Here is a 15,294-nt window from a genome sequence, read left to right on the forward strand (position 1 = left end):
CCCACAATTCACTGGGAAAAATCATAGAGCAGCAGAAAACCCCATGGGATATGCCCCCAGAAGTCCAATGGGAGTGCAACACCAGTGAAGACACAATAACTTGGGCAGGGCTTTGCAGTGTGACTGCTCACACCTGGGCTAGGCTAAGCCGTGCCCATCACCCAAGTTAATTCTGCAGTGAAGACACACCTTAAGAGAAAAGACCCCTCCTATTCAAATCCCATGGCAAGGAACAGAAATCCATAAACTTTTTGGAAAGAGAAAAATAAGGTATTGAGCAGAAGCTCCCAAACAAGTGCACAGGATGTACCACACTACTCAGATATTTTATTACAACATTTATTTTAGAAGAGAAGGCACTTACAAAACAGAAAAAAAATTTGAAGAGGCACTGAAAGTGCAATTAAAATGACACACATACACACACACACACACACACACACAAAGTTTACCATACAGAAAGAGCACCCTCCTCTGTTAACAATACAGTAAAGGAAATAAGCTACAGGTGACTATGTTTTTAAACAGTTAGGGCTTTTTTATATAAAAAGATAAAAATTGTTCTACTATTAATTTAAAAAAACCTACACACAACTGTAAAAGGTATCACGAGTTAGTGGTTCTTCTCAAACATTAAGCCTTTCAGTTCCTGCATTGTAAGAGGTCTTGGTACATTTCAATGAGGTGAGCAGCCTCTCTCTGGCCAGAAAGCAAAGCACCATGGGTAGTGGAATAATACTTCCTATGAGTGGCCTCCCCCGAAAACATCACCTGCATAGGCTGGAGATAAGAAAAGAAAGTCAGTGGAAGTTACAGCGTTCCATCCATTACAGCTCCGGGAAAGAGCCAAACATTCTATTGCCCTTCTACACACTCAAAATTAACACCCAAATTCTTGTGGGCATCAGGGGCGAAATTTCCAAAGGGATGTGCCACAGCTACATGCAAAACATGCAGTTGTGAGTACCAAATATGTACTGGCTAGCGTGACTGTGTAGTACCATCCTCTGAGGGCATGGATACACCAATGCAGCTGTACTGGTGCAAATCATTTTTTATCCGACTGCAGCACATCTACACTAGAGGAGGTTTGAAAGCTTTACCTTCTCTGCAGATTCAGTTTCTGCTTCTTTCATCCCACACGATGCCATGTTCACTGTATTCTTTTTGAGGGTTAAGTTTAATTTTTCCCCAGTATGACAAGATACATCCCAAAGCCACCAGATTCCTGGACTAAGAGAACAGTGGCATCTCTCTCGATTTTATAGCGTCTTTCACCACAGTATCTATGTGCTTGTTAAGGGGATCGCATATGAAAAAGCTCTGGTTCATCCAGAGATTTTATTAATTAAATTCCCCCACACATGAGAGATATGAAAGGGGAAAAGGCTACATGGGCTTTGAAGTGGTGAATTCCACAGGAAGTAGAGATGTTCACAGAATTTAAATGATTCAAAATCTCAACTTCCCCTTTTAATAGGCACCTCTGCCCCTCATAATTATACAAAAAATGTATAGCCAAAAGAAGAGACAGGATCACAGAAGTCAGCTTGACAAGTCATCATCTCTCTAGGAAGGGGGTCTAGACCAGACGTGGGCAAACTCCGACCCGCGGGACCATCCTGCCCGGCCCCTGAGCTCCCGGCCGGGGATCCTAGTCTCCGGCCCCTCCCCTGTTGTCCCCCCTCCCCCGCAGCCACGCCGCCACGCAGGCCGCGCTCTGGCACGCCGCTCCTGCTGGGCAGCGTGGGGAGTGCAGCTGGCTCCGGCTGGGTGTCGCGGCTGCAAGCTCCTGCTGCTGGTAAGGGGGCGGGGAGCGTGGGGTTGGGTAAGGGAGCGTGGGGTCCTTGGGGGCAGTCAGGGAGGAGGGGGCGGTTGGATGGGGTGGAGGTTCTGCGGGGGCGGTCAGGGGATGGGGAACAGGGAGGGTTGAAAGTGGGAGGCCTGGGGAGCCTGTCAGGGGGTGGGGATGTGGATAGGGGTCGGGAGGGCAGTTAGGGGACAGAGAGCAAGGGGGGGTTGGATAAGGGGGTGGGATCCTGAGGGGCAGTTAGGGGCGGGGGGTTCTGGGAAGGGGTGGTCAGGGGACAAGGAGCAGAGGGTGGTTGGATAGGGGTTGGGAGTCCCGGGGCGGCTGTCAGGGGGCGGGGGTGTGGATAGGAGTCGGGGCTGTCAGGGAAGAGGGGGGTTGGATAGGGGACGGGGGTCCCAGGAGGGAGCAGTCAGGTGACAAGGAGCGGAGGGGGTTAGATGGGTCGGGGGCTCTGAGGGGAGCAGTCAGGGGGCAGGAAGTGGGAGGGTCAGATAGGGGGCAGGGCCCAGGCTGTTTGGGGAGGCACAGCCTTCCGTACCCGGCCCTCCATACAGTTGTGCAACCCCGACATGGCCCTTGGGCCAAAAAGTTTGCCCACCTCTGGTCTAGACCCTGAGACAAAGCAAGTAGCCTGGGAAATTGCACAGACATAGTGGACACCTCACATGTCTTCTTAGCGCCACATTCAAAGAACTGGGATTGCCTGAGAAGAACATTTTATCACTTGAACTCCCAACGCATGAGCTTCACGACAAGGGGCAGGATCTCTTTAATGTACTAGCACAGCCACAGAAGGAGTTCTCAATACACTGCTCTGGCATATTCCAAATTAGCCCTCAGGATAAGTCACAACTGAGGCCATGTTTAACACTCATTCAGAGATGCACAGAGTCTAAGGCCAGACGGGAGCACTGTGATCATCTAGTCTGACCTCCTGTATACACAGGCCATGGAACTTCCCTAGAGCAGAGCTTTCAGACAAACATCCTCTCCTCATTTAAAAATTACCGGTCTCCAATGGTTAATTACCCTCACTGTTAAAAATTTACACCTTACTTCCAGTCTGAATTTGTCTAGCTTCAATTTCCAGCCTTAGGATCATGTTACATCTTTCTCTATTAGACAGAAGTGCCCTTTATTATTATTAATATTTGTTCTCCATGTAGATACTTACAGACTGTAATCAAGTCACCCCTTAACCTTCTCTTTGTTAAGCTAAATAGATGGAGTTCTTTGAGCCTCTCACTATAAGGCATGGTTTTGTTCTAATCCTTGAATCATTCTCGTGGCTTTATTTCTGACCCCTCTCCAATTTATCAACATCCTTCTTGAATTGTGGGCACCAGAACTGGATACAGGATTCCAGCAGCGTTTGCACTGAACCAAATGCAGAGGTAAAATAACCTCTCTGCTCCTCCTCAAGATTCCCTTGTTTATGCACCCCAGGATCACATTAGCTCTTTTGGCCACAGCATCACACTGGGGAGCACATCGATCATGACCTCCAAATGTTTTTCAGAGTCACTGCTTCCCAGGAACACTACGAAAAAAGGGTTGTGTTTTAAAATGAGTAAACGATCGCTATTTAACACCCATCGTTTCAAACAGGACTTGGCATCTAGCACAGACAGAGAAAGTAGTGTTTAAAAATGCATCAGCCAATCATGACCAACCTGAGATTCTCTTTTACAGGTGCCTGCCCCGGCTGATGGGGAGCAAATGTCCGAAGGTCCCTCTCTGTGTTCAGTGCCCCCATGCCACCCCCAAAAGCAGTAGTAAGAAGAACAGGCAGGTGAAGCAGGGAGGCAAAACCTCTCTGAATAAAATCAGCCCAAGAACAGGTTTAAAATATTTGAGGGCAGATTTCCAGTAGGTAAAAGAAACAAAGAACTGCAAGGAGAGGAGAATAGAGGCCCGCACAGATCAGTATAAATATTGTATCGAAAGTAGGCTACAAACCATGGAATCTAGCGAGCCCCCTTAATAAAGTCATAGCCAAACCATCTCTCTCTCCATCCTAGTGTTCAATACTTACAACCGTCTTGGAGCTTTCCGTATAAGGCAGTGGCTTAGCAAGCTTCTCCACATCAGCCCCGCTAGACCCAACCTGGGTGTAAGAATAGGATCCTCGGAAGTTGGGATTGCTGCCCCAGGAGGACCGCAGGATGCGGCGAGGTTTCGGAATGTTTGGATTCCCTGGGTCAAAACCAAAGGAGAAAACACAGTCCAGAGAAAAGCGGCTGCAAAATCGGGAGGCGACTAGTGGGGAGCTCTGCAACCTGCCCAGGCAGTTAGTTATTTCTTCACATTTTTAAAATACAACTATAAGGGCCTAACCATAGTGAGCCTGACAACCCTATGTAACAAGCCTAAAATAGTTCTCTTGAGGACAGGGGCTGGTTATTCCTCTGGTTACAGCTCACCCCTTGTATGCTTACAACGCTGTAAGAATATGAGGTGGGCGTACAACAGGAAGTTCCTCCACAGAAGCGTATGTTGTGGCATAGTGGTATTATTGAACTGATGACCAATGGGACTAAAGTATAGTACAGACGGACAAATAAGCAAGACCTTTATTCTTGAACCTGCACAGTCAAGGTACATGTATGCAGCCATTTGTAGGTTTTAAGGAATTAAAAATATGCTCTTCCAGGAAAATTAGGAGCAGGATCAGCAATGGTTCCGGGCAATGACTTGGGTTTGAAATGAAAAGCCTGATAAGTGTCTGAGCTGTGCAGAAATAGGAAGCCACATTTTAAGATATCAGATTTGTCAAGGAAATGGCTGTCACATTTTATTTTGAAAAGGTTGAGCATAAGCCCAAGAGAACATATGGCAAGTGCCATAACACAATGCAAATACTGTTGTACTCTAAAGTCTTCTTACAGAGCACATTCCAAAGCACTTACACAAAAGTCACACAATGTATTGTACAGTGCCAATCCAAATAAGAGGAGGTGGTTAGAAATGAGCCTTTGTTGCCCTCACATTGTAAAGGGTGCATGTTCTCATTTTATATTGTCAAGGTGCCCAGAGGTCTTTAGGTGCCGGCGTCAATACATAACAGAACAATAATAAAAAGTTGATAACGCTGGGAACATGACGTTGCCCTTACCAGTACTGAATTTTAAATTGAGAATCAGACAAAAGCAGGGACAGAGATTAGAAAGAGATAATTCAGAGGCTGTTAGGGAGCATGCAAACATATTACAGAATCCAGGGAGCTACTGAATTTGTGAAAGGAAGAGAGTTTGGGGTATCTCTAGCCTGAATGGCAGTTGTATAAAATCAGCGGGCTTAAAGCAATGACTCAGATACTCGTGTAAAAAACAACATTGTGTTTCCTTTTTGAAGATCTCCAAAAGTACACCCTCATGAGTTAAGCTTCAGTCCTTCTGTGATTGAAACAGTATCATTCCCATAGCACTAACTGGAAACTGAAGCACAGAGAGATAAAGTGACTTGCCCCTGGTCAAACCGAAGTATCTGTGGCAGATCTGAGATCTCCTTACTGTCAGCCCTGTGCTTGTGCCCAGACCATCCTCCTCTTCGCAGTACAGTGGAGGTGGAGGAAAAGAGCAGTATCTATTATGCATTTGACTGTAGCATTCACGCCACTTTAAATATTAGAAACCTGTTACATTTGGGGTGAGAAATTGTGGGGAATGCTGGCCAAGAAACAGACTATCCCTCAACTTTGCAATAGAAATCCTATGGTGTCTTTAACTTCCACCTGGCCAGTCACGGCAGACTGATAGAGGGAGGCTCCATTTGAGGGGAAATAGACAAACTCTACAAGCCACAATGTTGCAGTGCTCCCTTGTAGGGGAAGAAAACCAATTAGAAATGCTACCTCTGCCTGGCAGGGAAGCAAAACTCAGCTGAAAATCTGTCAAGAAACTCATCGAACAGGATACTCTCGTAACATTTTTTTATAGATAGCTGGAGATTCGGGCTGCTTCTGTTTGTCCACAGATCAAATAAATACATTGATGTGGATGTGGAAACCCCTAAGAAAGGGTCACAGATGCGCTATTCAAATAGAGAGATGATGGCTGTGCAAAGACTTTGGCTATCATTAACATAGGAGTGTGTGACCCTAGGACTTCTTGCTGCCAACTGGCAGAGGGATGCAGAAGGGTTAGAGGTGTACCCTGGGTGTGGTATTTACATACCCCTCCACTGAAGAGTATCACTTCAGGTCTCTACTGAAAGCCTGTGTCACACTGGTCATCCTAATCTTTGCAAAATGTATGAGTGGATACTATGTAAGGAGACGTGTATATATACTGCAAATTATGTTCTTAAATGCTTGGCTGACCATTGTGTATTGCGTGTTTTACAACAGGAGTCTGTTTGCATACTGAGTCATATGCTAACGAGGAGATTGCAGGAACTTCAGAAGAAATTAATTGGAAGAACAGCAGGGGGAGAAATCCGTTTACAGGTGAAAAGCAAAGGACGTGTCTGTTACATGGAGGGGTGCAGAGAGACACCCTGGCATCCTCCATCTGGGGAGACAAGCTGCCAGTGGGCTTGGGCTTACAAAAGGCAGGTGCTCAGCCATCCAGATGAAAAACACTGTGAGAAGGACTTTGGGTGAGGAGGACAACTTGCTAGTTATGAGATTAAGCTCTAGAATGCGTGTTATGATTTGATTTGATTTGTAATCATTTCTTTCCATTAATCCTGCTTGCTTCTTCTCCCATCACTGTTCCTTGTCAAATGAACATATTCCTGTTTGCACTATAAACATATCTAAGTGCTGTGTGTTAAGTGGAGAGGTGACACTGATAGGCTGGTGCATACTGTTCCCTTGGGAGTAGTGGATCTGTGAATTCTGTGAGCGCCCAGTGGATCAGGGGCTGGATACTCCAGCGGATGCTCAGACAACTCAGGGACTGGTGTGTCTCTATCACTAATCTGCAAAGGGACGACAGAGCCTGGGTAGGCTGAGAGTGCTCATGCTTCCTGGGGCTGGCGGTGTCCAGGCGTTGACTCCGAGCAGCCACAGACAAGGCTCCCTCATGCTCAGGGCAGGTGGTAGCGAGGTACTCCTGGGAAGCGTCACAGAGCGTACCCATTATTACCCCACCAGGGTTCATATTTCTGAATCTGTGGAGGGGGAATCCATGGAACCCAAACCAGCCTCTCTTTATTCTGTTTTCATAGTACTAGTTCTGAGGCAAGGGTGTGTGGATTTACAATACACAAACCAGGGTATCATAGTTGTAGGGCCTGGTGAGGGATGAATGTGTGTGCATGCAGGTAAGTAAGTAACTCCCATTGAAATCGAGTGGAGTTTTGCCTGTGTGTTTTGCAGAGTCAGTCAGCCTTGTAACTTGCTTAAGAGTGAGTAGGTAGAGCTGATTCACTTCCTTTGGATCAGTTCCTCGTAGAAATGGGTCTAGAGCTAACTTCCTCAGAAAGTTGGGTAGTGTTCTGATCTGGGGACTTAGGGCTCACTTTAGTCTACGGAAAGCCTCATTCATATCAGTGGGCTTTATATCAAGCCCTTTGTTTGGTCCATTGTAGAGTTAGGAGCCACCCACGAAATACAGATCAGGATCCAAGTGTTCCTGAAGACTGAGGGGTCAAGCTTTTCAGCTGTAGCTTGGAATATCTTTTGGAACTCCATGCAGGTTGTCCATTATTGCAGGAAGTCCAGTCATGTTCAAACCCTAACCAAAAGTTAAACTGAAAAGCATGAGCACCGCTGAATGTTATTTTAGATTTTGCACTTGCAAACATTGTGAAAATGTGAAAGGCTAAAAGCTGAAGCATGTATGATGCAGAAAGAACAAAGCACATTTCACAGGGAGGTTGCAGATTTAATACAGCATGTGTCAGCATTAGAAAAACGCTGCATAGCTGAGTGAGTGCCTTGGCCACAGGCTCCCAGAAATCCAAATTCTCAACACTGAGAGCTTAGCCAACACAGTAATGGGTACAAGGCCTCAGACTGTCTAGAGCATGGGCATAGTTGGGGGGCGGGGGGAGACATTGCCCCCCCCAAACAAGGCCAGCCTTATAGGGAGACGCTGTAGTGAGGGGGAGAGGCTCGGTGCATTTAACTTAATGCACCTAGCTGGGCTCCTGCCAGCAGCTCCCTGACTCCCAACTTTCTCCTCCTTGTCCCCCAGCAGCCCGGGGTACTGGCTGTTTGGTGGTCCTGGTGGGGCCCACGCTGCCGCGTGTCTCTGTGCGGTGCAGCGGGGAAGCGGGAGCCCGACATGCCGTGTCCCCTCGGCAGCAGCACCAGCCCCGGCAGGAAGGCGGCCACAGCAGCGCCAGGAGTCACCAGAAAATGGCGGCATCAAGTCCAGCGGCAGCAGCTGGTGCCAGAGTGGTCGTGGCTCCCCCGCTCAGGTCAGCACAGCAGACAGCATCAGCATCCAGGGCTCCCCTGCTAAGCTGGCCCACCCCACCCCCCAGCACCGGCAGCCCAGGTAGTGCGCAGCCCGTCGCAGTGCCCACCACTCCAGGAGCGGGAAGAGAGCCAGCGAAAGTGGGGTGAGAGGGAGAGAGAGAAGATGTCTCTCCCTCCCCCGACACACACACACAGCCCTATTGGCCTGGCTGGAGCTGCCTCCCACCCCAAATACAGCAGTCAAACTAGGCCTATGGGCTAGAGGCAGCCTGTTTTAATCAGATTTAGAGGACGCTACATTTTTCAGCTACCCAGTTGTGAATTACTGGAATTGTCAATGGTTCTCAGGCCAGCAAAACCTAGAGGGCTTTCACAGCAAATATAGATAATCCACTACTCTCATTTACATGTGAAATTTAAGGTTCCAGAGGCAGATAATCTCCTCTCCTCCTCCTCCAAGAAGCATACCGAGAGTAAAATTATGCTGAGCCTAAAATAATAGAACATGAGCCTGATCCAACACCCACTGAAGTCAATAGGAAGAGTCCTACTGACTTCAATGGGCACTGGACCAGACCCTGTAACTTAAATGTACAGCTGAAGAGCGGAGTCCTAGGGACTCCTGTATTCTGTTTATAAAGGAGCATGAGATAGCACTGCACTGTCCCTCAATGCCCATCCCTGTGTGAAAGCTACCCAGAGGTATAAAAATCAACAGCATTAATGATGGGGCCTGATGGAGCAGAGGGTTATGGTTATTTCTAGATTGCTGGTGGCAAGTTCTGAGTTAGGTCACAAGTAGACCTATTCCCTGCAACAGTAATAATCATTTGGACTTATAGAGCATTTTCCTCTGAGCATCTCAAAACACTGATTATGTCTCTCAAGTCTCTTGTGAGGCAGGGAAGTATTGCAGAGGGGTGCAGTCATTTTAAACAGACACAGAGCGGTTAAGGCCCAAATCTCCAGACTTGGGTGTCTGAAGCACCTGAATAAGTGGTTTGACTGTGAAAAGGGTGAGCTTCAACAGTGGCTGAGGGAGCTCAGGCTGCTTAGTTAGCTATCCAAGTATGGGTTTGGAGCACCAAAATTCACCCAGCAAACACCAATGAAAAAAACGCCCTGTTATCCCAGGGAGGTTTAGAGGAACAGCTACGGGCATTGTGAAAAACTTTCCAGCAGATAAAAAGACTTGCTTGGGGGGAATGAATCAAACCATGAACATTTCACCGGTGGAACTGGACACAAGGCATAATGAAAGTGCTCCAAGAACCCTCTTTTCCCTGCAGTGATGAGTGCCCGAGAGAGAGACCAGATCAGTTTGGCTGTGGAGATCTGGCAAATGTAACCAGCACAAAGATGGGTTACAGCTGCGATGGTTGAGGAACCTGATGGACACTGAGCAAGTGTTGGATCATGCGGAACAGCAACCGTAGTGGACACCGAAGATCCAATTTCAAACTATTTTCCCCTGAAAAGAGGAGTGAGAGGGAGGAGAGAGAGTTCGGTAACTAACTTTACTTGTAAGAGGGGAGGTGCAAAGTAGGAGAGGGGGAAGCTAAAGAATTTAGTTCCCACCGAATAAAATAATTTAGAAAAAGAAGCTCAACAGTTTTAAATAGGAGGAACAATGGCAATCAAGATTATTTATAAGATTTGGAAAGCATCATCGTGGAGCACTAAGACAACATGATGTTATGAAAAGAGCCTTCTCTTGTCTTTATGGAAGGTTGGAGCTGACCTGCTGTAATTAGTAAGAACAGTGATTTCGATTCAATTTATATGGATGTTTTTAAGGTACCACTGCACTCTTCTTTATAATCTCAGTGGAGGCTGGGATGGGAACAAGAGAAGGGTGGAGTGCAGTGGAGTGGAGTTCAAGCTGGATTAACCTTGCAATTCGAAGGTCCCGAGGATGGAAAATTGAGCCTTGTAAGCATTTTCCCCCTAAACAGATGGAGGTGGGAAATAAATAATGAGTTGCTCAGACTTCACTGGGCCCCAAGCACGACCTTTGTCTTGCTTGTGCTTAAGGCAGTTCTGGCTGCAGATGGAGTTGAAGAGGAGAAGGAGGAAGTGGTGATGATAGTTGGTGTTGGTCCTACTTTGAGCAGGGGATTGGACTATATGACGTCCTGAGGTCTCTTCCAATCCTAATCTTCTATGATTCTATAACACCCCGATTCAGGGAGGCCATGTAGCTTTAAATCCCTATTTAACGGCATAGTATTTTCCAGTACCACACACTGTTTTTAATGCTGTGCATGGTGAGAAATGTTTCTTGCCATGTGAACTTTCAGACTGCTGAGCAAAAGGTCATAGATTTCTCTTAAAGTTAAAGTTGCCACAGGAATCTACTGCCAGAAATGGCTCTGAGGTATCCTGATGGCTCAACCAGCAACAAACCACTGGCCAAGAGAACGTGCTACAGTACTTGCAAAATAAAGCAACTAAGTCATCAGTTAACTTCTGCCCTGTTATTGTCAGTAACAAGTCCCTCTTATTATTAGAGTTAACAGTTACTGATTTACATTGGAGTGGGTATCAAGATTTATGTCCCAATTCAACTCCTATTGACTTCAGTGGGCACTGGAGCTGAAGCTCGATGACTGGAGGGATAAGTATTGACAGAGGAAGTCTAGGCCAATATTTATCTTGAGGAATAATAAATCCTGACCCTCAGTAAAACTGCAAGTCAAAATCTGTATTGTTAAATACATTCTGAATGTCTCCACCTGAAGTGTTGGAGAAGGTCTCTAGCCAGGGATTTAAAAAGAAAAAAGAGTAACGGCTGTCCTTTTCCGCTAAAAAGTCTATTATGTGAATAGTGAGAAGGTACTCCATGATGTACAAAACTAAAGAGGAGACATGGGGTGAAATCCTAGTCTGAATGAAGTGAAGAGGAGTTTTGCCATGGACTTCCATGAGGCCAGGATTTCACCCCAGGTCTCTACCCCAGGAGTTTAGACTCTACGTCTACATGTGCAAGTGAGGCTACATCCACAAGAAGCTATTATTTGCCTCTTGAATGGAAGCAACTAATTAGCAAGTACTCATAAGCATAGCTGATCCAACTAACATTGCTGAAGATCTGAATATGGTTCATAGCCAACAAACAGGTAAGAGAACTTTGCTAACTTGTCATCTTCCTTCAGCTAAGCTGTAAACCATGATTGGCTGGTATGCACAGCAGAAACCTGACCGTTCATACCATGTGAAAACACAAACTATGTTCAAATGTCTGGGGGTCAATAGAATAGGGCGACATGATGGAAGTTAATCAAAAACTAAGGTTTAGATCGCATGGGATGGATGTGTGGATACGAATATGTTAATAATAAGAGAGAAGCTTCTGGAAGCATAGAAAGATTTCTCATCTTTGATAGCACCTCTTTTTTAAAAAAAATTATAATTCAGTACGGAGTAGTCCCTAAAACCGAAAATCCTTGGACCAAGACTGTACAATGCTCTGTTCTGCATTTCTGCAAAGTATTTTTCATAGCTTCCAAGACTAGAAGGGACCAATGTGATAATCTAGTCTGACCTCGTGTATAACAAGGCCATAGAATGTCCCGCAGATAATTCCTAGAGCAGAACTTTCAGAAAAACATCTGATCTTGATTTAAAGATTACCAGTGATGGAGAATCCACCACAACCCTTGGTAAATTGTGCCAGTGGTTAATTACCCTCACTGCTAAAAATTGACGCCTCATTTCCCCTCTGAAGTTGCCCACCTTCATCTTCTAGTCACTGGACCATGTTATACCTTTGTTTGCTAGACTGAAGAGCCCATTATCAAATATTTTTCCCCACGTAGGTACTTATAGACTGTAATCAAGACATCCCTTAACCTTCTCTTTGTTAACCTAAACAGGTTGAGCTCCCTGAGTCTATCACTGTAAGGCATGTTTTCTAATCCTTTAATCTTTTGCGTGGCTCTTCTCTGAACCCTCTCCAATTTATCAACATTATTGCTGAATTGTGGACATGAGAACTGGACACAGTATTCCAGCAGTGGTCGCATCAGTGCCAAATACAGAGGTAAAATAACCTCTCTACTCAAGATTCCCCTGTTTATACATCCCAGGATCACATTAGCCCTTTAGACCACAGCATCACCCAGGGAGTCCAAGTTCAGCTGATTATCCAACCATGGCCCCCGAATCTTTTTCAGAGTCACTGCTTCCTGGAATAGAATCCCCCATGGGGGATTGTATGGGAAAGTATGGCCTGCATTCTTTGTTCCTAGATGCATATGTTTACATGCAACTGTATTAAAATACATATTGTTTGGTTGTGCCCAGCTTACCAAGCATCCACATCGCTCTATATAACAGTGAGCTGAGTTCTTCATTATTTACCAGTCCCGAATTTTGTGCCGTCTGCAAACTTTATCAGTGTTGATTTTATGTTTTCTTCCAGGTCACTGATAAAAATGTTAAATAGCGTCAGGCCAAGAACTAATCCCTGGGCATCCCCACTAGAAACACACTGACTCAGGGATGATTTGCATATTTATACAGCACCTTTCCTCTGAGGATCTCACCGAGCTTTTCAGCATGAGTGAGCTACACCTCACAAACATACCCCTTCCCTCAGCTAAGCTAGACAGGTAATGCAGAACTGACAAACAGACTTGTTACAGCCTGAATTTTTAAAAGGTCACTAATTTGGGGTGCCTTCATTTTTGGGTGCTCCCTGATTTTCACTGCTGTAAACTATTGGCAGCTAACATTGAACAGAAGTGTGCTCAGAGCCTCTGAAAAAGTGAGGCCCGGGGTGGCTCATTTTTGAAAATTTAGTCCTATGTGACTTACACATGCAGTGAGTGGGAGTCAGAGACAGACTCCAAATGTCAGACTCTCAGCTGGTTTCAACTGGTGTAACTCCATTGTCTTTAATGGAGCTATGCTGATTTACACCAGCTGAGGATCTGGCCCTGGGAATCCGGACTGTCAGTGCATCGCTGTAACTGTTAAAGCTGATAAAATGAGAGTGGAGATTTTTTTAAAAAGCATTTGGAGTCTGACTGCACTCAACCCACCATTTGATGTAGTGTGCTCCAGTTCTTCATCATCATCTCTATATAAATGAGTCTCAAAACACACTCAAGCCTTTAGAGCAGTGGCACTTAGATAAGTACGTAGAGTGCATCTCTGCAGCAGGTGCTTCTAAAGCATTTGCACATCCTTTCAAAAGGAACAAAAGGCCAAGGAGCTATTGACTACTTCACTGCATTTCCTTCCTCTCGGTCCCCCCTTTCTTCTCCACCAACAAAAGGAACGAGAGCATTGCTGACCTGTAAATTTACGCAGCATCTCAGTGCACGTTTCTGCCACAGTTTCATCGTCGTACTTCTCCATGATCAAAGCCTCCTCCCCGCAGATCCAGCCACTCAGCACATACCCATACCGCTCCGGTGGGTATAGGACATCAAAGCTGCAGATCTTCTTGTACCACAACTCCTCAGGGTAAGTCAAACTCTCACTCTCTGCCTCATCCTCCCAGACGAACTGGATGCTGTTGCATTCAGGACTCCAGAAGGGCTCTTCAAACTCCAGGAAGATTTTGTCGGTGGTGCTAATGCCCAGTTTCTGAATGGCCATCACCTTCTCCTCAGGCAGGCCAGGGTGGAACAGGCTCTCATGGTACTTCTTCAGGACCCCCAGTGATACGGTCACGATGACGTGGTCGGCGAGGATGAACTCACAGTCCTCACACTCCACAAAGACATGGTAGCCCTGGTCCTCCTCGGGGCGGTCGCTGTTGTGGTCGGCCACACGCTCAATCTCCTTGCTGACCGTCTGGTTCCAGTGGATGCACTTGACTGGCTTGCGGAGCTGGATGACCGACTCTGGAATGGAATGGGCCAGGATCTCCACAATCTTGATAAAGCCACAAGGAATGACGTGATGGGCCCCAGGGATTTCAGTCCATTCTCCGAATTCGCTGAGCGAGACCTCGTCCATGCTATGGGAGCTACTCTCACAGCTCTCCACCTAGCGAAAGCAACACAAAACCAAGTTTCCAAAGAGCTACCCACCTCACCACGGTACAGACAGAATAGTGCAAGTTAACGACAGAAAGAGGAATAGAACCCAGGAGTCCCGAGTCCCAGTCCCTTGCACTAGGCCACACTGACATTTACCGATATAGCACCTGAAAGCCAAAGAGCTAGACAAAACAGATCACTTGTTATACTGCTTACCAACTCTCTCTCTCTCTAAGGACCAATGGAGTGTGTTCTGCTATAGTACTCTGATGCCCCTTCTGCATGATGTTGGACCAACGCCCTGGCCACTTTTGATCACGTACAAATCCCATTGAACTTTTCTGCTAGAGAAGGGGTGGAGCGCTGAACACGGATCAGCTCTGAGGTGCTGCTCAAACGGAGGCTGGTGCCATGCTTATTTCAACACTTTTTTCACTAGCCAACGTTGACAGAGATTCACATTCCATACGGAAATATTAGAAGAACAAAAGGGTTTCAAAGCCACCCCCTCAGAGGCAGATCTCAACACGCCATGAACGTTAACATTCAACTAGCTAATGATCTGCAGCTGAGAGGTCCTTGATGGACTTTAAAGTCTCTGCTCTTCTCCTTTCCCTGGTTATAGGACAATCTACAGTCTGGGGCTAGCGCATCGGTGGTAGTTGTATAAGTTGTTCTGGCTATGGTAGAAAAGCTTTATCAAATCTAAATAAATAAAAGCAAGTTATTACAATGATTCAGCACCAAAATTACAGAAAGAATCTTGGGGAGGCAAAATGCAACTATCCAGATTAGAATTTGGCCAAGACACCAGAGTTAACACCCATTTTCTTACCAGAAAGGCCCTAGGTTCTTTAATGACCACGAGTGACTCATTCAATAATGACTCAGAGGGAAGAGTGTCACAGCAGCTGTCAGACTCCCTGTGTGACCTTAGGTCTCTCTTTGCCTCAATTTCCCATAGGTAAACTGTGGATACGTATACTTACCTACTGCGCCAGAGTGTTGTGCGTGTGGCTCCCCTGCCTTCCTTCATAAGCCTTTAATTCACATGACAATTTCAAAGCACAAACTGCCCAATTATGATTAACATTTATTCTGTCAGGTTTCAGAGTAGC

At 46.1% G+C, this 15,294-nt stretch overlaps 1 protein-coding gene across 2 annotated transcripts in view; it reads right to left on the reverse strand.

Moving 5' to 3' along the window:
- Window positions 1-426: 426 nt before the first annotated feature.
- The window catches only part of SMOX (spermine oxidase), a 35,156-nt gene continuing 20,288 nt past the window's right edge, over window positions 427-15,294 (reverse strand). For both annotated transcript variants that reach the window (XM_026648116.2, XM_026648117.2), the window contains 3 exons: window positions 13,484-14,183; window positions 3,849-4,009; window positions 427-780 (listed from right to left, as the gene is read on the reverse strand). In XM_026648116.2, the coding sequence (XP_026503901.1) occupies window positions 643-780; window positions 3,849-4,009; window positions 13,484-14,183 (999 nt within the window). In that variant the 3' untranslated portion in view covers window positions 427-642. The remainder of the gene's footprint in view (window positions 781-3,848; window positions 4,010-13,483; window positions 14,184-15,294) is intronic.

Source organism: Terrapene carolina, unplaced genomic scaffold (genome assembly GCF_002925995.2).
Source record: "Terrapene carolina triunguis isolate 2854851 unplaced genomic scaffold, T_m_triunguis-2.0 Scaffold66, whole genome shotgun sequence".
NCBI classification, from domain to species: domain Eukaryota; kingdom Metazoa; phylum Chordata; order Testudines; family Emydidae; genus Terrapene; species Terrapene triunguis.